Source organism: Astyanax mexicanus, chromosome 4 (genome assembly GCF_023375975.1).
Source record: "Astyanax mexicanus isolate ESR-SI-001 chromosome 4, AstMex3_surface, whole genome shotgun sequence".
Taxonomy (NCBI): Eukaryota; Metazoa; Chordata; class Actinopteri; order Characiformes; family Acestrorhamphidae; genus Astyanax; species Astyanax mexicanus.
In genome coordinates, this window is record NC_064411.1 from 53,853,497 (window position 1) to 53,880,702 (window position 27,206).

Sequence of the window (27,206 nt, forward strand, 5' to 3'; positions counted from 1 at the left end):
AACAGAGGGGTAGGGGTAAGGGGTAGGGCCAAGGGGAGAAATGGGATTCACCCTAAATGATTTAGTATCTACTGCAAATAATTTGGCAGCTGTTAAACATGTTTTAGAATCTACTACCAATGATTTGTGATCTACTACAAATGATTCAGTATCTAATTCAAATCATTTATTCAGCAGCTACCTTTGTATATGAACTGTTATGGAAATATTAATTTCACTTCAGTATTAATCAGCATCTCTTATCTAGACTGTGATTAAATGATTATAATTCCGGGATCTGGCATGGGAATGCCGTGTATGGATTGGATCGGATGGAGCCGGAGGGGCTTTAGCTGAACAGTAAAAAGAGCCCCTGCGGTGGGAGGAAGCGTGACCTTTAAAAACGTGAACCTGAGCTTTTAATAGAAACCCTCAGACTGTTCCAGTGGCCTCCGCTAGAGGGCAGGCTGATACACTGTATTACTGTATGTGCATGTGTTTACAGTATATGCACATAAATGAACAGGTGAAAATATATCAATATATCAAAGGCTTTATTGTGCAGAAACACAGACAGACACACATACACATGCACAAAAAACTGACTAGCAGTCTTCTCTCATTAAACACATTCAAAACATTTAAAGTGCAAATTTAATAATACATGGAAGCACCAAACAGTACAAACCAATCCGCCATAACATTAAAACCACCTGCCTAATATTGTGAACTAGACTGCTTGAATAATCAGGTAACTGCATTGGTGAATTGAGTGGCGATTTTAAGCTCACATTTTGATGTTTTTAATTTTAAAATTAAACTAAAATTAAAATGGACTATATTTTTGCTATCCAATGAAAAACATTCAGGACTCCAGACTAACACTGTCCCACCATACCAGCGACAATAAAAATAGCAAAGAGGAACAAATTAAAGATATTTTACAATGCTTACCGGACGAATTTGTGTGTGAGGTTAAACTGATTTTCACATATTCTGGAAAAAAAAATAAGAGACCACTTAAAAATGATGAGTTTCTTTGATTTTACCAAATTGAAAACCTCTGGAATATAATCAAGAGGAAGATGGATGATCACAAACCATCAAACCACCAAACTGAACTGCTTGAATTTTTGCACCAGGAGTAAAGCAGCATAAAGTTATGCATGAATAAAATCTGTGATTAAAAACCACCAGGTTTATTCCACCAAATATTGATTTCTGAACTCTTAAAACTTTATGAATATGAACTTGTTTTCTGAACTTGCATTATTTGAGGTCTAAAAGCTCTGTGTCTTTTTTTGTTATTTCAGTCATTTCTCATTTTCTGTAAATAAATCCTCTAAATTAGAATATTTTTATTTGGAATTTGGGAGAAATGTTGTCTTTAGTTTATAGAATAAACATAAACCTATAAATAGCAAAAACTGATTCAAAAACTGAAGTGCTCTCTTAATATTTTCCAGAGCTGTATGTAAAATCATTGTGGTGCTAATGGGAAAAGGCCCTAAAGGAAATAACTGTGGTTGGTAGATTGCCATGTCAGTCAACTTGGGAACTTCAAAAGTGGCATCGGTAATCAGGGAAACTGAGGGCAGAACTGCGCTTTTAGGACGTGCAAATGGACTTCATTGTTCCAGCAGGCAAAAAACAGATAGTACAAATAGTAAAAGCAGACAAATGCAACAGGTAAATACAACAGTAATGAAAAATGTATTGTGGTAAACCATTTTAGTTTGGGGTTCTGAGACAGTGGTGAAATCCATCTCCATTTTTAGTTCTTTTTTTTTCTTACCATTGTTTAAACCCTTTAGCTGATCTATACACTGTATAAATAATTTAGTATAAATAAAACAGACCAATGGAAGTGCTCTAAAATGACTAATGAAATAAACGTATTTACATTGACTTCCATTCAAAGTATAGGACATTTTGCCTTTTCCTGAAAAGTCACCATTTTTAAGATGAACAGTGATTATATGATGTTCTATGTCCTTCCTAAAGACTGTAGATAATGTGTATCAGTGCGGTACAGTCTGTTTAGTCTCTATAAAACATCAGTCCCATTGATGAGTGTTGAGATAGTGTGTTGAGAAAGACTCCAGCTGAGACTCCAAATCCGTGGCCTTGTACCTACAAACAGAAAAGAGTTCAGATTAGAAGCAATAAACCCTTACGGAAAAAAATAAAATAACTCATTTAAAGTTCTCATTCCATCATTTTTCATTCATTTTAAAGTGTCTAGTTGTGTCTCTAGTATGAATGAATGCCATGTGAGCTGGTTTTTGTAAAAAAAATAAATAAATAAAAAAGTGCTCCGGTGATCTGGTATAACGCTGCTTTAGTCTGGTGGAGGAGTGGACGAGGAGAAACGATAGGAATTCAGCTCTTGCTCATGAATATTCATACATGCAAACATATCAGCTCTGATTGGCTGCGACAGCACTGCGACACCAGAAGACACCAGCGAGACGGACAACAGTTAGAAACGTTTTAAAATAAAGACATTTTTACACTAATAACATTTAAGTCTTTGAAATGTCATATGTTACTTTACAACATGTGTAATGATGCCCTGCTAAGTGCAGTTCAGCCACTGATCTAGTCTTAGAGTCTCTCTAAAACACCAAATCCACCGGAGATCCTATTCAAACCTATAGTTACTCACACACAGCGGTGAGTAGTCCAGGTCCAAAAAGTAAAAATCCCAGCATTGATTTTTACTTTTAACTAGTGTAAACAGAACTGTTTTAAACATACACCTATCTATCTCAATTGTACTTGGCTGGTGGTGTTTTTCCTCCATAGACTAATTCTAACCATTTGTTTCTTAGCTCTGAATTACTGGGTAAAGCATATATATATATATATATATATATATATATATATATATATATATAAACACTGATGTGTTATTCGCACAAATAACACAGGAATGAACTACATGCTGTTTCTAGTGCTGTTAGCTTCTCCTATCTGACGAGACGGCATCGTTGCCCGGCTTCAGCTCTGTCTGTGAGCGGTCATGAGCCAAAGTGGGCGGGGCCATGAATACTAAATACTAATTCACTGGTTGATGTAGAAACAGTGCTTTTTCTGATTGAATCATTTCTTTTTCTGAACATTTTCTTTTTTACTATCTACTGCAGACAATGAGGAAGAGGTTGAGGAAGAGTTTCATGTGCAAAATGCAAGTTTTTCTATTCTTCTGATTATTAGCAGATAATTCCATTTAAAAGTGAATTTACAAACTAAACATGCTTCTTTATGTTGCACAGTACCGATTTAATCAAATATACTTAATTATACTTAAAACATATCGAAAAATGTCTAAGCATGCTGTAAATACACTAACAGATTTATGTGCTTACTTAAAATATATTAAAAGTACATTAATATTATGCTTCTATCAAATGTTTGAAAATAAACTTTTATCATATTTTGCATTTGAAAAAATAGACTAAAATGAAGAACACTTTTAGTTTAATGTAATTCAATATACGTCTAAAAAAATATACAGCTGTTACAGTAGTTCACTTAAAGTGCAATGTATCATGTAACTTCTTAAAATGTAAATTAAATTACTACTACTAATTAAAAAAAATTAAAGTAAATTTGTAACACGCAAAAAAATGTAGTACAGTATATTAAAATATATATTTTTATACCCAATGAAGAATAGTACTAGAAATGTGCTGCTTAAAAAAGACAGGAACAAGAAGCATGTATATATATGTACTCTAATGTAAATAAAGATCACATATATTTAACATCAAGTCTTAGTACCCGGTGTATATATAATATATAATATATAATAGTGATACAGTTGTAATAATACTCATTAAATATATTATAATTTTACTGTAAGCATATTTAAAATATGTGTTTACACACATGAAGTATTTTAAGTGTTTAAATGTTACTTAAGTACAGTATATTTAAAATAGTTCAATTTTAGTACAGTTAAATACATTTAGCACAATTTAAGTAAGACTTTTGTACTATTTTTATACTGTAATTAAAGTAGAATAAGTACAAAAAAAAAGTTGTTCTGTTTTAGCACTCTTTAAATATACTGATTAATAATAATGTGTCTACAAGAACACTTTAGTGCACTATAGCATAATAATGCTTAGTATAGTTTAATCTACTGTTTTTTCACTAGGGTTTCTGGTTGATACTCATATGTAATATGATTGGCTCTGAAAGCAGCATCTGCAGTGGAATTCCTGCGTCTGTCTCTCGTGTACCTGAGAGTTTTGGAGTGTCTCTGGACGCTCTCCAGCCGCTGGATCTTGGCGTTGAGTTTGCGGATCTCCGTCTCCAGCTCCATTTCACTCTTATCCACCTGCTGACACATGCGGGCAAATACGCCCACCAGCTCCCTGCAAACACCCACAGATTCCACACAGTCCCACGTTAACCAATATAACATATAAAGTGGTATTCAGTGATCATTTTCATGATTTTCCTTTCTCAGCCATTTCAGTTAAATGTATCATATAGCAGAAAAAAAACACAGTGATATTTGAGAAGTGAAATTAAGTTTATAGGGTTTACAGAAAGTGTGCAATAATTCTTTAAACTGAATTAGGCAGGTGCATTCATTTGTGATTTAGTAGATCCTCCTTTTGCAGAAATATTAACAGCCTCTAAACTCTTCCTTTAGCTTCCAATGAGAGTCTGGCTTCTGATGGAAGGTATTTTGGACCATTCTTCTTTATAACACATCTCCAGTTCAGTCAGGTTTGATGGTTTCTAATCACCACAGATTTTCAGTAATATTCAGGTCTGGGGAACAGTGTTGGACACGATACTTTGAATAAGTAATTAGTTATAGTTACTTCTCCAAAAAAGTAACTGAGTTACTAACTGAGTTACTCCACTATAAAAGTAACTAGTTACTAGTAAAAGTAACAATATACCCGCCCCCGTAACCACCACCCCTCCACCCCCCGGCCCCCACCTTCTCAGAGCGTGTTTCATAAGCCAGGTGTATAGAGTGCACGACAGCAAAGACAAGTACCTGCATAGAGGTTTTTCGTTCGGGGACTTAATGTGAACTCGACGTGCACATTTTAACCTTTGACCTCAGTGAGTGTGAAATAGTGTCGTATTTCCATCTGGAAAAGGCAGTTTTGCCGCTGGAGTCCTCCTCACTCTTCATCTCTCGCTATGTGCTCTAAAAACCCACCCACCTACCTATTTTCTCTGATGACGTAATCTTACTATACCTTAGCCAATCATTGCTTAGGTGGTTATCTCATTCTCCCCTCCCTTGTGACTCACACAGACAATACACACACACACACACACTTGCGCAGAGTGAGGGAAATGGTAACGGCGTTATAGTTACAGTCAGAGTAATGAGTTAGATTACTCCATACTGAAAAAAAAGTAACGGCGTTACTCCCATCACTGGTAATAAGTGATAATTTTCAAGATTTTCCTTTATAAATCATTGGTTGTTCAGATCAGCAATTTCAGTTAAATATATCATATATCAGATGAACACAGTGATATTTGAGAAGTGCAATGAAGTTTATAGGATTTACAGAAAGTGTGCAATAATTCTTTTAACTGAATTAGGCGGGTGATTAAATTTTGGCCCCAACAGAAAAAATACATCAATATTAAATCTGGTTTCTGGTTGAAGGTATTTTGGATCATTCTTCTTTACAAAACAATAAATCCCCAGTTTACTCAGGTTTGATTCAGGTTTCTGATCATGAACAGCCCGCTATAAATCACACCACTGATTTTTAAATAATATTCAGGTCAGGTTTACAGAGATGAGCCTTCCAGAACGTTGTACTTGTTCCTCTGCATAAATGAATGCTTTAGTAAATTTTGAGCAGTGTTTGGTGTTTAGGGTCGTTGTCTTGTTGAAGGATCCAGCCCTGGCGCTTCAAACTTCAACTTTCTCATTGATTCTTCAACATTGTTTTCAAAAATCTGCTGATATTGACTGGAATCCATGTGATCCTTAACTTAAACAAGATTCCCAGTACCTGCACTGGTCCCACACCCCCACAGCTTTATGAACCACCACCAGATTTTACTGTGGGGAGCAAGTGTTTGTGTTGGAGTGCTGTGTATTATTATAACTCTAATAATTTTAGTTTCATTAGTCCACAGAACCTCATTCTGAAATGAAGCTGGCTTGTTCAAATGTGCTTTAGCTTTAGCATACCTTGGGTGACTCTGTTTGTGGTGGTTGCTAAGGTTTTACTATATGGTTACTATGGTGTTTCCATGGTGTTTCCATGGTTTAGCTGGTGATTGGTAAACAATGTTCACCTAACGTTCCAAGCGATATGAATACTAACATTATGGAAAACTTTCTATTAACCAAAAATTGATAGCTATTAGCATTATTAGCCTGTGGATTTTGATAATTATTGTAATAATTTCATGGCTGCAGACACTCACTGCTGGACCTGCAGGCCACAGTTGCTGCTGGTGATGTGGGAGATGGCCTGCAGCCTCTGGGTGGCGTACTCCACAAACTGCTGCTTCAGGGCCTTCTCTCTGGAGCTGTTAGTCCAGGTCAGCTTCTCGTATAAATACAGGAGCCCATAGAGACTCACAGAGAGAACGATGACCCTCCAGCCCACTGAGCGCCACACCTGCACAAACACACACACACACACACACAAAACATTTATATATAAGAGAGCACTTACAAATGATACGTTTCTTTGATTTCACCAAATTAAAAACCTCTGGAACTGCTTGAATTTTTGCACCAGGAGTAAAGCAGCATAAAGTTATCCAAAAGCAGTGTGTAAGACTGGTGGAGGAGAACATGATGCCAAGAAGAAATTACTGAAAACTGTGATGGAAAAAAAACTGGGTTATTCCACCAAATACTGATTATTTCTGAACTTTTAAAACTTTATGAACAGGGTTTGTACGGGTGCTTTGAAATCATGAGAAATGCTTGAATCTTATCATTCTGTTTTCCAGGCCTGGAGAAAGTGCTCGAAAAAATGCTTGAAATTCTAACTGCATTTACTTTACAATGAATAACTAGTTAACTAAATAAGTTAGCTTAAGTAAAAAATTAAATAAATTAATTTTAAAATGTGTTTTTTTTTAAATACAGCGATTTTTAAAAATAATTTTAATATTCTATAGCATTATAAAGAAAGGAAGAGCGAGTGAAATAAAGAAAAGCGACTCTTTTTACAGGGGAGCCGACTCACACCTGATTCAACAATGAGTTCGTTTGAGACCTGCTAGCTTACAGTCTGTGCTGTGCCCCCTAGAGTTGCCAGGTTCACGTTTTTTGTATATATTTACCACAAAACCTGAAAATGGGGCTTGAAAAGTGCTTGAATTTTACCCTGTGAAAGGTGTATGAACCCTGTATGAATATGAACTTGGTCTTTTTTTGTTATTTTAGCAATTTCTCTGAAATTTTCTCTCATTTTCTGCAAATAAATGCTCTAAATGACAATATTTTTATTTGAAATTTGGGAGTACTGATGTACTGTTATATATACTATTATTCAGTAGGTGTTTTAAAACAGTGAAATAGACAGATGTTAGTTGTGCTGGAGCTCTCCTAGATGTTTCTTACCACTCCACCGATCACCAGTGCAGTCATGGAGGCTCGGGAGGTGAGCGAGGCGAGTCCGGTGGCCATCGAGACCGCTAGCTCCTCCTGAGCCGGGGTTCCTATAGGAGCCGGGTGAGTGGAGGCCTGCAGCAACAAATCAACATTACATATTTTAAGTCATATATAGTCATATGCAATATGTACATACAGTACCAGTCAAACGTTCTGCACTGTAGATTAATAATAAAGTCTTTTAGTAAACCAGAATATGTTTTATATTTTACATTCTTCAAAAAGTAGCTCCTCTTGCTCAGATAGAGACAGTTTTGCACATCTCTGCTGGATGATTTTCTCAGTCAGTTTTATGAAGTAGAATCACCTGGAATTAAGACTTTCAGTTAACAGCTGTGCTGAATTTGTGAGCATCAGTGTTTGAGAGCATCAGTTAAAGTAAAGTAGTGAAGAGGTAGAGTTACAGGTATACAGTGAATAGTGAATATTTGAGTAATGTTCGAATCCAGATTATGAGAAGCAACAACTACTCAACTAAATAAAGAAAAAAAATACTTCAAGAAAAAGTGAAGGTCAGTCAATCCAAAAAGAAATCACCGCAAAGACCATCAAAAATGTTATAATGATGAAACTGGCAATCATCAGGGTAGGGTAAGAGTTTCCTCTTTCCAGCCTCAGAAACCGCAAGTTAACATCACATCATTTTTTCATGCTGTGTATCTTGTCCAAACGTTTTTGAGATATCGACACTGATCCAGCTCCAGATTGTTTGCTCTAGCATCCACCTGATATACCATAGCAACCATATCACACCAACCACCAACCAATAAGACACCATTGCAATTACTTGCCAACACCATAGCAACCACCAGTTAACCACTTAGCAGCACTGCAGCAAACACATTGGGATTCCATTGAGCCACAACACAACAACACCACAGCAACCATTTAGCAACCACCGTGGAAAATTCCTGGGATACCATGGCAGCAGCATAGCAACTGCATGGAAGTGGGAACCACCTTAGCTGGCCAACAATTCTGCATTTTGGAAATAAGAAATAATTATTATCTCATAAACATTAAACATAATTAAACAATAAACATTATTATTACTGACTGATTATAGGTGGAAATGGTGTAAATATAATTTTAAATCCAGTGTTTTAATACGCATAGCTGTTTAATGCTGATGCTTTACCCGTAAGTTCTTGTCCAGCATGTTCAGAGCCTGCTTGGCTTTAGCCGGACCCAGGAACCGGTTCACCAGCGCCGTCCAGCCCAGAGAGAACTGGAACTGGATGTCCTCCTGGAAGTCTGAGCACAGAGCGCCCAGGTTCAGTTCATACGCCATCTCAAACCTCCTGCTGGGGACGTGCATGTGCAGGTGCCCCCGGGCAGCAGAGGGCAGCAGAGGACTGATGATGTCTGGAGGAGGGAAGGTACAGAACATGCAGGACGTTATAGAGTTTATAATAGAGGCTGGTGATAATCTTTCAACACCTTCACTGACCTCACTAGTGCTCTTGTTACAAAATTCAAAATGCAATCAAATCCTCACAGCAGTGTTCCAAGATAAACTCTTTTAATATCCTTGATTTTAAGGCAAAAATGTTGCTACTGTATAAGGTTCCTCTTACACCATCTTACAATGAGTACATGCTCATTGTTATCTTATACCCTGCCAAAAGTCTTTTTTCACACCTTCTGCCTACATCATTTGAATAGCAACAGTGCTTCTGAATATATCTACAATATATCTACACAGATGGGCGTGGTGTTTTGGAAATGAGGTGTGTTCTGGAGGTAAATTTATGGAGTTTTGCTTGTTTATCTTGGTAACAGAAAACACAGGTGCACCACTGACTGAATACAACCTAGAAAGACATCAACAGTCAGACGTTCACTGCTATCTTGGCAACGCAGGTGAGCCGCAGTGCATAAACCCAACTTTAGGAAGTATAAGGAAAAAAACAATGAGTAGGTCAGTGTTGGACACATCTAGGTAGCTGCGCTGTTAAAATAGCAATCTGCCAAAGTCAAAGTCTGGCTCTTATGGGGAATGATGAGCAAGTGGCATGCTGATTGGTTTATTTCACGCCCAAAAAAATAATCACACCCATGACTAATTAAGAAAATTACTACATGCCTTTTCAAGCCGTGCAAGGTGTACTTTTCCTGTCGTTACGATAGCAAAAACAAACTGACAAGCCCTAAATCAAGCTGCACGGTGCACAGTTGATGGCTCGCCTATAGATCGCTAAAAGAGGGTCCTAAATATATTTTCTTTTGTCTGCTTCTGTCTTGTGTTTATTTTCTACGTTTTGCAGAGGAAAAATCAAGGGTGTTAATACCAATCTTATGACAGAACATTGTTGTCCATACAAAATTAGACAATTTAAGATTCATCAAGTGCTTTAAGCCTTACGTTCAACGGACAAACTGTGTGTACTTAACACTCTCAACACTTATTATAATTAATTTTGTTAAAACTTCGTAAAAGTTCGCTTTTTCGCTCATTGAAAATGAATGAGAGAAATTTGCAAGCCTGTGTACGTCATAATTTTTGAGATATGAAGATCAAATTAATAGAATTATATAGAACGTATCGCGCCCTTTCCGAAAATATAATGTACGAAACGATACGATGTAGGGTTTTCGTACAATTGCCATAGCAACCACCGAAGATACCATAGCAACACTTTAGCAACCACCTAGCAACCACTTAGCAACACCTTAGCAACCACCTAGCATCCACGTAGCAACTGCTTAGCAACAGCTCAGCAACCAATCCCCTTTTTTTCTTTCTTTTTTCCCCTTTTACTCTTGTAGGGCTTTTGTATGATATATTTTGCTTTATACACTGTGTTTACTGATATCTATGCTGTTTAACCAATGTTTCATTAATTTAAAAACCCAGTAAACAAATTACAAAACAAAATGTAGTAATGTTATTAAATGTAGTAATGTAATTAACAATTATTTTATTTCATTTATGTATTAAAACAATTATTAAGCACTACTGACATGGCAAATAATCAAAGAAAACTGAATAAACTGTACAAAAAGTGCTTTATATTAAGGGTTAACATTCTTATAACAAAAAACAAAAAAACTACACCTAACTGAAAATAATATAAGTAATCAATAATGTGTAGAAATATCCAGTTTTGAGTGGATTTGTAGGTGTTGATATACTTATGAAGTCTCGTTGAGATGATAGCACACAGCCACTGATGCTGCTGGAGCATCGCCGGGCCAAGTTCCTCACCATCCTCTCCTCAACGTACGCAATCAGCTTCTGTAAAACACACATAAACACAGTATTAGTGTAGATTTTGATGGTTTGTAGCTGGTCCTCAAACACAAATTATGTGAACTATAATGAACGATAAAGGAAAAAAATAAATAATGAAATGCTTCTCTGGTGAGCTTTGTTTACATTCCTCCCCCGTCTCTCTGTTGCGCTCGGTGTGACCTTAGTTTTCGCCTGTTCTCCTTATAAGGGCGTTTTTTTCCCGGCTGTGTCCCAATTTACTAGCTGGGGCAACGATAGTGTATTGGGCCGCGACCCTGATGACACGGGTTCTATCCTGCTTGAGGATCAGTGTGTTAATTTCTTTTTTATATTTTTCTTTCTTCTTGGGTTTACCTGCTTTGAGATCAACTGTTCTGCAATTGGGTTCAACAACCCTCTGGGCTGGAGAGCTACTAGTCTGTGGCACTCCATCCCATTACACTTCATTTTACAAAACAATATATTTTTCTTGTGGCCACATAATGGCTTGGAGAATGTCTGGCCCGCAGCCAAACTTAATTGCCGACCCCTGATATATTGTATCCAAACTCTTAGTAAGTCTCAGTCAGGCCTTTTCCACTCTCTCTCTTCACCACACACTGACCGCTGAGACATTAAGAGGATTTCTGATAAATCCCGTTACTGTGGAGATGCAGACAGACCACACTGAGCAGGTACTTCTCACGTGGTGATTCAAGCCTCAGTGACAAATTACACCTGAGCATAATCAACCCCGTAACACCCTGATTCTTTTTTAGTGATCTGTAGGCGAGCCGTCAACCGTGTGCAACGGCAAGCTTGATTTAGGGTGTGTCAGTGAGTCTTTGCTATCGTAACGACGGGAAAAGTACACCTTGCACAGCTCGAAACACAACGCAATAGGCATGAACTAATTATCTTAATTAATCATGGGTGTGGTTAATTTTGGGCGTAACATGAAATAAACCAATCAGTGTGTCACTGCATTTCCTTTAAGAGCCTGTTGCACTCTGACTTTGGCAGATTGCTATTTTAACAGTGCAGCACTTGAATGTTGTAAACAAGAATGAATTGAGACATTAATTTAAATATGTTGTAATGATTATTAATATGTTACCTAGTTTCAGTAAAAATATTAGTTGAGACATTCTGTCATAAGTACTGTTAAGTAACATCCCCTTATTAAAAAGTAATACAAAATAACAGAACAATAGAATCTCTTTGATAGTAGCAGTTATTAAAATATATTTAAATAAGCCAAATAGTCTTACAGTATACTCAAAATGAATGTACGATTGTATTACCAAAGGAATCAATCTATCTATCTATCTATCTATCTATCTATCTATCTATCTATCTATCTATCTATCTATCTATCTATCTATCTATCTATCTATCTATCTATCTATCTATCTATCTATCTATCTATCTATCTATCTATCTATCTATCTATCTATCTATCTATCTATCTATCTGGCTTTTGCTGTCTCCACCTGTAGCTCAAATTTGAAAAATGCAAAATGATTTTAAAAAATGGGCGAAGTAGTTTGGGAGGGGCACTGGGTGATGTATGGGTTTAGGGTGCCACCTACTGTACTCACCCAGACATAATCAATCAATCAAACAATCAATCAATCAACCTTGAGGACTCGGAAGAACATTGAGGGCAACCCTCTTTTTTAATGTAGCCGAGCATTTATAAAAACAGGAATTGACAAGACAATAATAACCAAATAAATAATAGTTAAATTTAATCATTTTAAAATTAGGTAAGCGAAAGATAAAAACAGACAAAAAATATATACATATTTATAATAAAAATTGGTTTAATTTAGATCAAAAGAAAAAAAGTTTAATACACTAAATAAAAAAACATCATGCCTCTTAATTGTGCATATAAAGAAACAGCATTACAGCATGAGGAGTAAGTAAGAATAGTGACTTACGGTTTTGTACAGGGTCAGGGCGTTGGGTGCTGGGCTAAAATCAGAGCAGAATTCATCCACGATCACAGAGAAGCCCTGGATCTCCTCCACCAGAGCACTGGCTACCTGCAGAACACCAGCAAGAACATCAAAACCTCAAAATTCCCCTCATAGATCAACATCAACAGCTACAAACATGAAAATAATATGAAAAACACATTTCTTTTAGAAAGCTACTTAATAGGAGATGCTACCTTGGCTGCGATGTCATCCGTGATGACCTTTATCTTGTCTTTGGTTTCCTCCGTCAGAAAGTTAATCTGATTGCGCACAAAATCCAGACGGTCCATGAGAGCTTCCCGATCCTCCAGAGACAGAACCCTGTGGGATTACAGAAGATAATCAGTTTCATAGATCAGATCATAAGTTTATTAGAGTTTTTTTTGTTTGTTTAACAGTAATTTTAAGTTGCTACATGATTCCTTATGTGTTTCTTTATAGTCTGGATCACTTCATTATTCATTTACAATGTAGAAAAAAATACATTGCTGGTGACAGGCCAAATCATCATATATTTTAACATAAAATGGTAAATGGGTTATTTTGGAATATTTTACACTGCATTTTTAAATGGTTCAAACACAATATGAAACCACTATAACATGTAACATATCAAAAATTAAGTTTTTGGACATTCCAATAGACCAGCGGTGTCCAAACTTTTTTTGTTGGGGGCCGGAAGGAGAAATATATTTGAAGTCACGGACCACAGACTCTGTAATAAAACAAATAATGAAATATACCACTTTAAATAATACATTTTCCTGATTACTTTCATTTACACACCATTTTACTTGACTAACTATCTTTATCTTTTACAGTGTTGTGTAAACTAAGATTTTTCAAATTGATGTTTAATTTCATGATGTCTCTTAATATTAAACTCCTTAATTACGGCAACTTTTAGACTCTTTAGCCCGTTTTTCTGCTCTAGAAATGCGCACTCTCTCCGCTTTTAGACTCTTTGGCCCGTTTTTCTGCTCTAGAAATGCGCACTCTCTCCGCTTTTAGACTCTTTTTTAGACCCGTTTTTCTGCGCTAGAAATGCGCACTCTCTCCGCTTTTAGACTCTTTGGCCCGTTTTTCTGCGCTAGAAATGCACACTCTCTCCGCTTTTAGACTCTTTGGCCCGTTTTTCTGCGCTAGAAATGCGCACTCTCTCCGCTTTTAGACTCTTTGGCCCGTTTTTCTGCTCTAGAAATGCTCACTCTCTCCGCTTTTAGACTCTTTGTCCCGTTTTTCTGCTCTAGAAATGCGCACTCTCTCCGCTTTTAGACTCTTTGGCCCGTTTTTCTGCGCTAGAAATGCGCACTCTCTCCGCTTTTAGACTCTTTGGCCCGTTTTTCTGCTCTAGAAATGCGCACTCTCTCCGCTTTTAGACTCTTTTTTAGACCCGTTTTTCTGCGCTAGAAATGCGCACTCTCTCCGCTTTTAGACTCTTTGGCCCGTTTTTCTGTGCTAGAAATGCGCACTCTCTCCGCTTTTAGACTCTTTGGCCCGTTTCTGACTCCTAACGTTTAAACTTTGAATCTCACATTATAAAAAGCTGCTTAACAGCGGGCCAACTTTCATTCTATTTCTAAAATACCTCGCTGGCCGCTCCAAAACAGGAAACGGCCCGCGGGCAGTAGTTTGGACACCTCTGCAATAGACTGTTTAATACTACAGCCAGTACAGGTAACAAAAATAAAATGTATTTATTGCTTTATTGCACCATAAAATCTGTAATTTTTAGTAAATTTAGTTTGAGTACTAGTATGTGCCAAATTCTAACAATATAAATAAAATATTTAATTGGTTGAAAAATAGAGAAAATAACATAAAGTAGACAGATTCTTCAACTTGTCAATTAATCCAACAATTATTCCAGCAATCCTTATAAATGAAAATTATAGAAATATTACTTTCACCAGATATGTTTTGTGAGATTCTCTGCTCAGAGAATCAGAGAAGGTAAGATTCTTTTGTTCACTTTCAAGAATTTGATCCCGCTGCTCCTATCATCCGTCACATCATCAATAAAGACGAGTGATCCAGTTCCACAGACCCATGCTCCGGTTTCAGATGGTGTTTTGGGTCAGAAACATGTTTTGAATCATTAACAGTTCATTTTTCCCCATATTATCTTCATTCCAGCTCTCTGTTTCAGGTTAAACTTGATATTGTCTTTCCAAAAACCTTAGAGTATCATCCCAGAACTCTACAGGCTTTACTGTGTAGCTTTACAACAACAAAAAATGGTATTAAAACTATTTAAACTCTGAATGAAGGCCCACACTTTATTATTTTCAGAATTTATATACAGCTCTTGAAAAAAAAATAAGAGAGCACTTTAAAAATGATGAGTTTCTTTGATTTTACCAAAACCTCTGGAATATAATCAAGAGGAAGATGGATGATCACAAGCCATCAAACCACCAAACTGAACTAAAGTTATCCAAAAGCAGTGTGTAAGACTGGTGGAGGAGAACACAGCCAATATGCATAAAACAGTTTTTTTTTAAATTAAAAACCAGGGTTATTCCACCAAATATTGATTTCTGAACTCAGATCCATGAATTTTCAGATTTCAAAAATTGAATTCCATTTATGTTATCTAAAAAAAAAAATATTCTAACCCATAAATGTTCAGATTTCAAAAATCAGATCTAGTCATCCTTTCAATTAAATATCAGACCCATCAAATGTTCAGATAAAAAAAAACAGATTCATTCACTTTTTGATTAAAAAATAAGATTTGTCATTTCATTTCAAAAATCAGATCTACTAATTTTTCCATAAAAATAAGATCCATTATTTTTTCTAATTTGAAAAAACAGATCCATAAATCTTCAGATTTAAAAAAATCAGATCTTTTAATTTTTGGATTTGGCAAAATTAGATTAATAGATTTTCAGATAAAAAAATAGATCCATTAATTTTTATATAAAACAAATATAAAACAAATCTGATCTATAAAGGTTTAGACAAAAAAGTCAGATCCGTATATTTTAAGATTTGAAAAATTAAGATCTATTAATTTTTAGATTTGACAAAACTTAGATCCAAAAATTTTGTTAGATTTAAAAAATCCAGATCCATAGAGTTTTCGATTAAAAAACAATCAGAGCCATACATTTTAAGATTGAACAAAATCTGATGCATCAATTTTCATCAATTTCTGAGCTTAATCATTTTTATTGATCATTTTTTGGCCTTAATGTTGAGAAACAGCACCAAGATCTGTTGTGCTCTTATGACCTCATTAAACAATGACCTACAGTAACCCAGAGTTATCCACAATATCCTACATGTAGCCAAGAAACCAGAGGTTCTAATAAATCCCCCAGTTACTTACAGAGCCCTAAAACCAGCGCTCTTCACCCAGAACAGATGCAAATATGCTGAAATAAAACCTGACATTTCTGCACTTTAACATCATTATTATGGCTTCATTTAAAACCCATTTAGAAACAGTTTACAGGCAGAAAAACAGACGCTGTTTCTCTGTTCTCAAATAAACATTGTACTTCGTCCAAAAAATACAATCCCTAACTTTCATTAGTAGATTTTTACATTCCAGTAATACGAGAGACCCATCCATCACAGGAGGAAACAACGGGTTCGTTCTACACAATCAAATAAAGTAGAAAAAAATACTGTAAATCTGCTTTGAAAAGCATTTACTGCTTTAGAAATGCAACATAAACCATCCCAGCTAACTGAGAACATTATAAAAACGTTTATCAACATTCTTTTAAAGGTTGCAGGAAGGTTTTCCTGTAATGTTGCAGAAAAAATTGTGAATTCATGAAACATTATTGAGATTAAAAAAATTCAGATTTAACAAAATCAGATCCATTAATTTTTTAGAATGAAAAATTCAGATCCATCCATTTTTAAATTTGAAAAATCAGATCCCTAATTTTTTAAGTTGAAAATGTCAGATTTAACTAAATCAGATCCATTCATTTTTAGATTTGAAAAATTAAGATCCATCAATTTTCAGATAAAAAAATCATATTGAACAAAATCAAATCCATTCATATTATATTTGAAAAAAAAAACAGATCTATACATTTTCAGATTTCAAATATTCTGATTCATTTTAAAATTCAGATCCATTTATTTTTAGATTTGAAAAATCATATCCATAATTTTTCAGGTTTAAAACATTCAGATTGAACAAAACCAGATACATACATTTTCAGATTTCAAAAACTCCATTCAATTTTAGGTTTGAAAAAACAGATCCATAATTTGTTTTGAGATTTCAGAATTTTAGATCCATATATTTTCAGATTACAAAAATTCAGATCCATATTTTTTTTAGATTTCAGTAATCAGATCCATAAAGTTTTTCTATTTAAAATTAGATCCATAAAATTTTCTGAAATAACAGAGATAAGATCAGGTGTGGGACTCACTTCTTCTCAGCGGAGGTGATGTTGATGGCGTCCATGATGGTCTTGAGGGACTCTGTGATTTGCCAGGCTCGGATCGTGTGCTGCTCAAACTTAGTCTTTACTGAGGAGTGAGAGATAAACTCCTGCAGAGAAGATTACATAAAGCAAAATCACTACAAATTATATATATATATACAGTTGTGGTCAAAAGTTTACATACACTTGTAAAAAAACATAATGTTATGGCTGTCTTGAGTTTTCAATAAGTTCTACAACTCTTATTTTTCTGTGATAGAGTGATCGGAACACATACATGTTTGTCACAAAAAACAGTCATAAAATTTGGTTCTTTCATAATTTTATTATGGGTCTGCTGAAAATGTCACCAAATCTGCTGGGTCAAAAATATACATACAGCAACAAAATTTGTCAATTTTGGTGATGTAGCGAGTTGTGTCAATCAAATTAGCTTCATGTCATGGCCTCTTCACTTCTTGTAAGTGATTCTGATTGACTACAGCTGTTGACTTCTCATGAGCCCATTTAAATAGGGCTCATTTGACCCAGTGATTAGACTCAGCTACAAAAGCTACAATGGGAAAGTCAAAGGAACTCAGTGTGGATCTGAAAAAGCGAATTATTGACTTGAACAAGTCAGGGAAGTCACTTGGAGCCATTTCAAAGCAGCTACAGGTCCCAAGAGCAACTGTGCAGACAATTATACGCAAGTATAAAGTGCATGGAACAGTTGTGTCACTGCCACGATCAGGAAGAAAACGCAAGCTATCACATGCTGCCGAGAGGAGATTGGTCAGGATGGTCAAGAGTCAACCAAGAATCACCAAGAAGCAGGTCTGCAAGGATTTGGAAGCTGATGGAACACAGGTGTCAGTCTCCACAGTCAAGCGTGTTTTACATCGCCATGGACTGAGAGGCTGCCGTGCAAGAAAGAAGCCCTTGCTCCAGAAAAGGCACCTTAAGACTCGGCTGAAGTTTGCTGCTGATCACATGGACAAAGATAAAACCTTCTGGAGGAAAGTTCTCTGGTCAGACGAAACAAAAATTGAGCTGTTTGGCCACAACACCCAGCAATATGTTTGGAGGAGAAAAGGTGAGGCCTTTAATCCCAGGAACACCATGCCTACTGTCAAGCATGGTGGTGGTAGTATTATGCTCTGGGGATGTTTTGCTGCCAGTGGAACTGGTTCTTTGCAGAAAGTAAATGGGATAATGAAGAAGGAGGATTACCTCCAAATTCTGCAGGAAAACTTAAAACCATCAGCCCGAAGGTTGGGTCTTGGGCGCAGTTGGGTGTTCCAATAAGACAATGACCCAAAACACACATCAAAAGTGGTAAAGGAATGGCTAAACCAGGCTAGAATTAAGGTTTTAGAATGGCCTTCCCAAAGTCCTGACTTAAACCCCATTGAGAACATGTGGACAGTGCTAAAGAAACGGGTTCATGCAAGAAAACCATCACATTTAGCTGAACTGCACCAATTCTGTCAAGAAGAGTGGTCAAACATTCGACCTGAAGCTTGCCAGGAGCTTGTGGATGGCTACCAAAAGCGCCTAGATGCCGTGAAAATGGCCAAGGGACATGTAACCAAATACTAATGTTGCTGTATGTATATTTTTGACCCAGCAGATTTGGTGACATTTTCAGCAGACCCATAATAAATTTATGAAAGAACCAAATTTTATGACTGTTTTTTGTGACAAACATGTATGTGTTCCGATCACTCCATCACAGAAAAATAAGAGTTGTAGAACTTATTGAAAACTCAAGACAGCCATAACATTATGTTTTTTTACAAGTGTATGTAAACTTTTGACCACAACTGTATATATATATATACACCATTCTCACACCTTCAAATTTAATTCATTTATTTACTTATTTTTTCCCTACATAGTAAATGAATAGTGAAGTGATTCAGACCATGAAGGAACACATAAGGAATCATGTAGTAACTTAAAATTACTGTGAAATAAACCAAAATACTCTAAACTATCTGGGGAGCTGTTATCTTGCAGTTTCTGAGGCTGGTAACTCTGATGAACTTGCTTTTTCTTTCCTGGGGCGGTCCTGATGAGTGCCAGTTTCATCATTATAACATTAAAACGTATATTTTTCTACAATTATTTCAATACTTCATGGTAATAATTGTGTAAGATATATGCTATGCGTCTACAGCTCTGGACAAAATGAAAAGACCACTTCTTCAGTTTCTGAATCAGTTTTTCTATCAAATTCCCATTAAAAATATTATTATTTAGAGCATTTATTTGCAGAAAATTAGAAACGGCTGAAATAACAAAAAAGATGCAAAGAAAACAAGTTCATATTCATAAAGATTTAAGAGTTCAGAAATCAATATTTGGTGGAATAAATCTGGTTTTTAATCACAGTTTAATCATGTTCTCCTCCTCCACCAGTCTTACACACTGCTTTTGGGTAACTTTATGCTGCTTTACTCCTGGTTTGATGGCTTGTGATCATCCATATTTTCTCTTGATTCTATTCCAGTGGTTTTCGATTTGGTAAAATCAAAGAAACTAGAAATAGTTGGCACAACTGGTGGTGGTTTTCTTCATAACTTGAAGGTTTTTCATTTTTACAGTTTTAACAAGCTTAACACTGACTACTTTGCATTGTATTAATCAAAGTGTCATATCTTCATATTTTCTTTTTGCCGCATGAGAAGGTTTAATAAAATATTAACAATAACGTGAGGAGTGTACTCTCTTTTTGTGAGGTACTGTAGATCTAGATAATGTAGCTCAGGGAAGAGATGTGGCACTACAGGAATGCCAGCGTGGAATCTGTGAGGAAGGCCAAGCATCTCGCACCTCAGGAGCAGCCGGCGGGCGCTACGTAGCGTTAGCATTTAGCGCTTTATCGGTACAGTCATCACATCACGGCTCCAGTTCCAGGAAAAAGCCCTTCACACATTTCTCTCCCAGACTAAATAACGCAGAGCTCGGCTCGGCTTTTCCAATCCGCCCTTAATCTTAATTGTTTTCAGGCGCTTTGGGTTCAGACGATGATTATTCTGGAGCCGGGGCCTCACCTCAAACGTTCTCTCGAAGCTCTGGAACTCCTGCAGTCTGTCCTGGAAGCCGTCAGCCAGAGCAGCTCCTAGAAATACACACACACACACATATGCATGCATATATCCACGGGTTCAATCAACCAATGCACCAAACCAAAGCACCAAACCAGAGACGGGGCATGTGGCACTGCGGTGGTGCCATCGCTGTGTGATTTTCCCCTTTAGAAACAACACATTAAAGATCATACTTCAAACCGCCGCCACGCTCTGACCCGATGAGCTCACTTATGATTTATCAATATCTGTTCCAAAATGTTTTATGACTTATTTTCAGTTCAGCTATTCTCTCTCTCTCTCTCTCTCTGTTTTTCTTTCCTGGATCTGATCCAGAACAGCAGCATCGAGAGAAGAAGAAGAGCTCTTTAACCCTTTAACCCCATAAACCTGCAGATTCATCAAACTGTAAAAACTAAGACTATAAAATAAAAAACACCTGTCTCATTTTAGTGTGGGAGATTTCATGGCTAATTGCACATTATTGCACCAGTAAGAGCAGAGTGTGAAGGTTCAATTAGCAGGGTAAGAGCACAGTTCTGCTCAAAATATTGCAATGCACACAACATTATGAGTAACATACCAGAGTTCAAAAGAGGACAAATTGTTGGTGCACGTCTTGCTGGAGCATCTGTGACCAAGACAGCAAGTCTTTGTGATGCATCAAGAGCCACGGTATCCAGGGTAATGTTAGCATACCACCAAGAAAAACCAACCACATCCAACAGGATTAACTGTGGACGCTGTAAGAGGAAGCTGTCTGAAAGGGATGTTCGGGTGCTAACCCGGATTGTATCCAAAAAACATAAAACCACGGCTGATCAAATCACGCAGAATTCAATGTGCACCTCAACTCTCCTGTTTCCACCAGAACTGTCCGTCACCACAATACATTACTGTGCTCTAAAACCAGGTGTTTCAGTTTCATTGTCCAACCCCTGTAAATCCAGTCTAAACTGATTCCATCAAATCTAAAGTTTGTCCAACAAATATTACAGTATGTGAGCTTTTTTTTGTAGCTAAATTTTGGTAGCAGGAACAGACTTGAAGCTCCTCCCCTTTCCAATCTAACATCTTAAAAAAATCTTCTGGACTTTTCTTACGAGTCAAGGCAAGTTAAAGCTATAGGAGAGGGGGACACGCCTTCTATGACAAGCTGAAGCTGAAGCTGAATCCTGTTTTCTCGCCTCTCATCTTCTTTTCCTGAAAAGCCATAATCTGATGGCATGTTCTGAACTAGCAAATTAGGGATGCATCGATATCATTTTTTCCCCAACCAAGCCAGAGTATATGTATTTTTCTATGTATCGATACCATACCAACATAGAATTAAGTATAGTAGTGCAATGCAACAGTTTTTTTTTTAAAGTATTTGTAATTTAGTTTTTTTTAAACATGTGCCACATCTCATCCTTGAGCTAGATGTTTTAGACATGTATAAAGTATGAAATGAAAATAGCATGTAAATGAAGACCAGAGTAACAGAGTTCAGACATCATACACACATCATTCTCATATCAAACATCAGTGAATAATCCAGCTCAGAATACATGCTCCAATCCCTACTGCTACTATTGCGTTTGAACTCACCCGTCTCCGGCATGCCCTGGGCCCGGTGGATCCTGGCACTCAGCGCCTCCTTGGCGGATACGAAGAAGATCCGGTTGGGCGCCTGATCAGGAGATACCACCTTCAGCTCATCCACCAGGAAACTGACACAGCGGTCCATGTGCTGCTTCCTCACCTGGCGATTCAGTGAATCATAAAATGACTTTGACTCAATTTGATTCATTTATTGAGTCAATTAGTTACCTTGACATGGTTTGATTTGGTTTAATTAGGCTTTAATCCGAATTCAAATTTTACTTCACAAAACTAATATTTTTTGGTTATTTTTCAAATGAATTAATTCATGATATGCTAAGATGCTAAGTGTCTATGATCTCGAAAATATCGTGATCATGATTGTAATATTACGTATTTTTGCTTTATGAGAGAGATGTATATCAGCATGATCAGGATAATTTTAACAGAACCTCAAAATGTAACTTTTTGGAAGAAGAAAAGGTATGTAAGTAACTTTGATATCATAATATGTATGTAATAGTATTTTATTTTAGGCATTTTTAAACCTGAGATTTTAAATTTTGATTAAAACAAGAGTTTGGCCATTGAAAAGACGTTAGACATTAATGAAAATATATTGCAATTGTGTTATTACTCTGTTATTACCATGCTATTATGTCAGTGTTATTATAACATTATTGCCATGTAATTACAATATTATTACTGTTGTCTTTCCACCAAATAATTACAATGTCATCACAGTGTGATATTAATTTATTATTACAAAATTATTACTAAGGGGGGGGGGGGGTTGTCTATGTACTATTATCTATAATACCACAGTTAGCTCCGCCCTGCAATGTGATTGGCTGAGAGGCGTTGTATGACTGACATTATCAGCCGGTAATGCACTGTAACCGAAGCCCTCCAGGTATTACTCCGCCACATACAGGTCAACTAGCAAAGATGCAGCGCTTACAAACCAAATACAAACCAAATGTGATATCATTATACACCACTGGGATATGCTGGATCCCATAGACAAAAATATGCATTATTACACACATTATCAGCCACCAATATCAGGTTAAGAGTTGTTATTTTTTAAATAAAAGCTGAATTGTATATAGTGTTATATTGTATATAAATTTACTCACTCCATCCAGATACTCGGGCTCGGTCTCAGACGCGTCCCAGCGATTGTTCAGGATGAAGATGTTGGGTTTGGAGATTCGTTCACTGACTTTATGGAAAAAATGCTTTTCCTTAATAATGAGAAGAAAATAAATAAAAATAAATAAATACATTAGGAAAGTTATAGTTACGATTCTCTTTATCAGAGTTATTGTCAATAATTATCATTATTGTTCTAAATTAGCTAAAAGTGGGAAAACTCACTGTATTCATGAGTGTAGATTCAGAGTTCGCCACCAAAACAAAGACATCAGCGTCCAGACAGAACTTATCAATCCAGCTGTCCAACTCAGACGTGACATCAGTACCTGGACTGAAGAATATAAACATCCAGAATTAAGTTATAATTATTACTTTATACATGTGAAGTCAGACTCCGCCTCTTTTTGAGCTGCTGCTGATGCAGCATTACAGAGTAGCATCGCAGCGCTAACGCTCGGAGGAAAGCGCAGCAACTCGGTTCTGATACATCAGCTCACAGACGCAGCCTTGTGCTGATCCACATCATCCTAGGAGTGATGAGGGGAAAGAGCACCATCTGCTGTACCCACCCAGAGAGAGCAAGACCAAGTGAGCTCTCTTAGGACTCCGGCAGCTGATGGAAAGCTGTATGACCAGGATTCAAACTGGCGATCTCCCGATCATAGTGGCAGCACTTTAGACCGCTGGACATGCCAAAAGTCATGGGATAGCAGTATGAAAATGTATCGCAACATCTTTCAAAACTTTTTTATGGGACGGCTTGGGAATGCAATGGTGATATTGCTGTGTTATCGCAAAGTTTATTACTTTTGTTTTAATCACAATAATATTGCAATGTTATTACTACTGTGTTATTACCATGTTATTACACTTGTGTTTTTTTATGTTTTACAGAGTTATTACTTTGGTGACATTACATGTTAGTACAAGGTCTGACTGTTATTACCATGTTTGTACAATATTATTAAGCAAATACATTACTTTGCCAGCACCTAGCAAAACCTTAGCAACCACCTAGCAGGGACTTAGCAACACCATAGCAACCACCACATATACCGTGGCAACTCTTTAGCAACCACCTTGCAACCATCTAGCACCACCATAGCAACCACCAGGCAGCCACTTAGCAACACCATAGCAACCATTTAGAAACAACAAGGCAATCAACTAAATATAATAGCAACACCTTAACAACCACCTAGCAGCGACTTAGCAGCACCATAGCAACCACCACGTATACCGTGGCAGCTACTTAGCAACCACCTTGCAACCATCTAGCACCACCATAGCAGCCACCAGGCAGACACTTAACAACACCATATCAACCATTTAGAAACAACAAGGCAACCAACTAGATATAATAGTAACACCTGAACAACCACCTAGCAACACTATAGCAACCACCTAGCAACTATTTAGAAACAACATCTCAACAAACATGGATACCATAGCAACACCTTAGCAACCACCTATCAACCACTTAGAAACACATTAGCAATCACCTAGCAACCATTTAGAAACAACAGGGCAACCAACGTGGATATCATACCTAAGCAACCACCTAGCAACACCATAGCAGCCACTTAGCAACCACATAGCAACACCATAGAAACCACCACAGATACCATGGCAACCGCTTAGCAACACCTTAGCAACCACTAGGCAGCCACTTAGCAACACCATAGCAACAAACACGGATACCATAGTCACACCTTAAAAAGACCTTAGCAACCACCAGACAGCCACTTAGCAACAACATAGCAGCCACCACAGACACCATAGCAACACCTTAGCCACCACCTAGCAACACCTTATTAACCACCTAGCAACACCATAGCAACCACCACCTAGCAACCATTTAGCAACAACTTAACAACCACCTAGCAACACCATAGCAGCCAGTCACGAATTAGCACTGCATTCACAATGTAGTTACTATGTGATGTGTTTCAAATAATGTAATGCCTATTGTTTTAGCTACAAGCTTTAGAAACCCCAGTTATTACACATCAGTCCCCAATCGTTTCGCTCTTCTTTAGTCGGATGTTTTGCCTGGGTGTTGTACTAAATGTACGTAATGCAGAAGGTGAAAGACATAAAATATTCTAAGACTATTTTCAGTAAAATAAAGGTAATAAAGGTAATAATTCAGTCAGTTCTCTGAGTAGAGTGGAGATATAGAACTACTAAACTGCAGTCAAACCCAGTTCACTGGTTACATCAGCGCATCGCTTTAATCCCTTGTACAACATATTAAGCCCTGTAGACGTCTGAGTGTCTGCCAAACTGCGCCAGTATACACCAGGCTTTGTCCTGAGAGCCAGGCCTGCTAAACCAGCGCCAGGAACTCACTGCAGGACAGTAATCTGACCTCTGATTGGACGCTGAGGTCTGCAGAGTCCATACCTGTCCATCAGCACCAGGTCGTCCCTCAGCAGGGCGCATTTGGTCTTGGGCCAGAAAACCCTCACGAGACAGCCGGAGTCCAGATTCCTGTCCATGTGCAGAGCGTGGGCCAGCTGATTCACCGTCTGCAGGAAATAAAGAGAGATCAGGACAGACAGATGCTGATCAAGATGCTGCCTGACCTTTATTTAAGCCATAACATTAAAACTAGCTTCCAAATCTTATGCATAGAAAACAGCTCTAATCTTAGAAGTATGGATTCCACAAGAGGTCTGAAGAAGCCCTGTGGTACTGATTTGTTTAACAACGTTTTACACTACAATGAAATTTGTCTTGAACTTGTGTTACATCCCTTTATTAATCTATCAATTCCTGAAAAACAATCCCAGACCATTATCCCCCCTCAACCAAACTTTACACTTGGCACAATGCTACCAGACAAGTACCATTCTCCTGGCAACCACAAAAAACAGACTCATCTATTGGCTGGCCAGACGAAAAAGCAAAACCAATCAGAATACTATTTCACTAGAGTGACATCCCATTCTTAATCTATCAACTCTGAGTCCAACTCCTGAAAAACAATCCCAGACCATAATCCCCCCTAAATCAAACTTTACACCTGGCTCAATGCTACCAGACAAGTACCATTCTCCTGGCAACCACTAGACCCATACTTCAGAAACCATTGGCTTTCCAAATAGAAGGCAAAATCAGAATATCATTTTCAGTTGGGGAAAGTATAAAGCATAGTCAGTTTTAGTAGCATTACCAATCAGAAACCACATCTCAGTTGGTCTACGATTTAAAACATAGTTAAATCCAGCAAAAAAAACAAAATCAGAATCTCAATTTTGATGTAAAGGTGCTCAACTCCTGAAAAACAATCCTAGACCATTATCCCCCCTCAACCAAACTTTACACTTGGCACAATGCAGTCAGATAAGTACTGTTCTCCTGGCAACCACCAAACCCAGACTCCAGAAACCATTGGCTTGCCAGATGGAAAAGCAAAACCAATCAGAATAGTATTTTCAGTTGTGGAAAGTACAAAGCATAGTCAGTTTCAATAGCAGAACCAATCAGAATCCACATCTCAGTTGGTCTGCAATTTAAAACGCAGTCCAATCCAGCAACAAAACCAGAATTAGAATCTCTATTTTGATGTAAAGGTGAGTAGACCAACCCAAGACCTCTAAAGATTTTTCTGAAGCTATTAACTCTGAGCCCAACTCCTGAAAATCAATCCCAGACCATTATCCCCCCTCAACCAAACTTTACACTGGGCACAATGCTACCAGACAAGTACCATTTTCCTGGCAATCACCAAACCCAGACTCATCCAACTGATTGGCAGATGGAAAAGCAAAACCAATCAGAATGTTATTTTTAGATGGGGACATTATAAAGCATAGTCAGTTATAGTAGCAGAACCAATCAGAAAGAAAACAACCTCACACCATAATCCCATCTCCACCATACTTTACACTGCCCAGTGTACCATTCATCTGGCAATGGGCAAACCCAGACTCATCCACCGAATTTCCAGACGGAAAACCATGATTTGTGATTCCAGAGTTTTTTAGTCTACTGCATCATGGTTAACATAAGGCTTTTATTTTTCACAGTAAAGTTTTAAGTGGCTTTTTTGAATATAACCATATTGACGTGCACTTAGATCACTCTTTTAGTAGGTACTCAACACTGCATCTAAACATTAAAATTTGGTCTTTTTATCAAACTCTCTCA

At 37.2% G+C, this 27,206-nt stretch overlaps 1 protein-coding gene across 1 annotated transcript in view; it reads right to left on the reverse strand.

Moving 5' to 3' along the window:
* Window positions 1-364: 364 nt before the first annotated feature.
* mfn1a (mitofusin 1a) overlaps window positions 365-27,206 on the reverse strand; it is a 31,676-nt gene continuing 4,834 nt past the window's right edge. The window contains exons 5-18 of the mRNA XM_022678646.2: window positions 25,458-25,582; window positions 23,274-23,382; window positions 23,033-23,140; window positions 21,900-22,053; window positions 20,274-20,341; window positions 17,221-17,342; window positions 13,009-13,135; window positions 12,776-12,880; window positions 10,751-10,853; window positions 8,754-8,980; window positions 7,565-7,687; window positions 6,412-6,608; window positions 4,230-4,364; window positions 365-2,112 (exon numbers count right to left, since the gene is read on the reverse strand). Coding sequence (XP_022534367.1) covers window positions 2,037-2,112; window positions 4,230-4,364; window positions 6,412-6,608; window positions 7,565-7,687; window positions 8,754-8,980; window positions 10,751-10,853; window positions 12,776-12,880; window positions 13,009-13,135; window positions 17,221-17,342; window positions 20,274-20,341; window positions 21,900-22,053; window positions 23,033-23,140; window positions 23,274-23,382; window positions 25,458-25,582 — 1,779 coding nt within the window. The 3' untranslated portion in view covers window positions 365-2,036. The remainder of the gene's footprint in view (window positions 2,113-4,229; window positions 4,365-6,411; window positions 6,609-7,564; window positions 7,688-8,753; window positions 8,981-10,750; window positions 10,854-12,775; window positions 12,881-13,008; window positions 13,136-17,220; window positions 17,343-20,273; window positions 20,342-21,899; window positions 22,054-23,032; window positions 23,141-23,273; window positions 23,383-25,457; window positions 25,583-27,206) is intronic.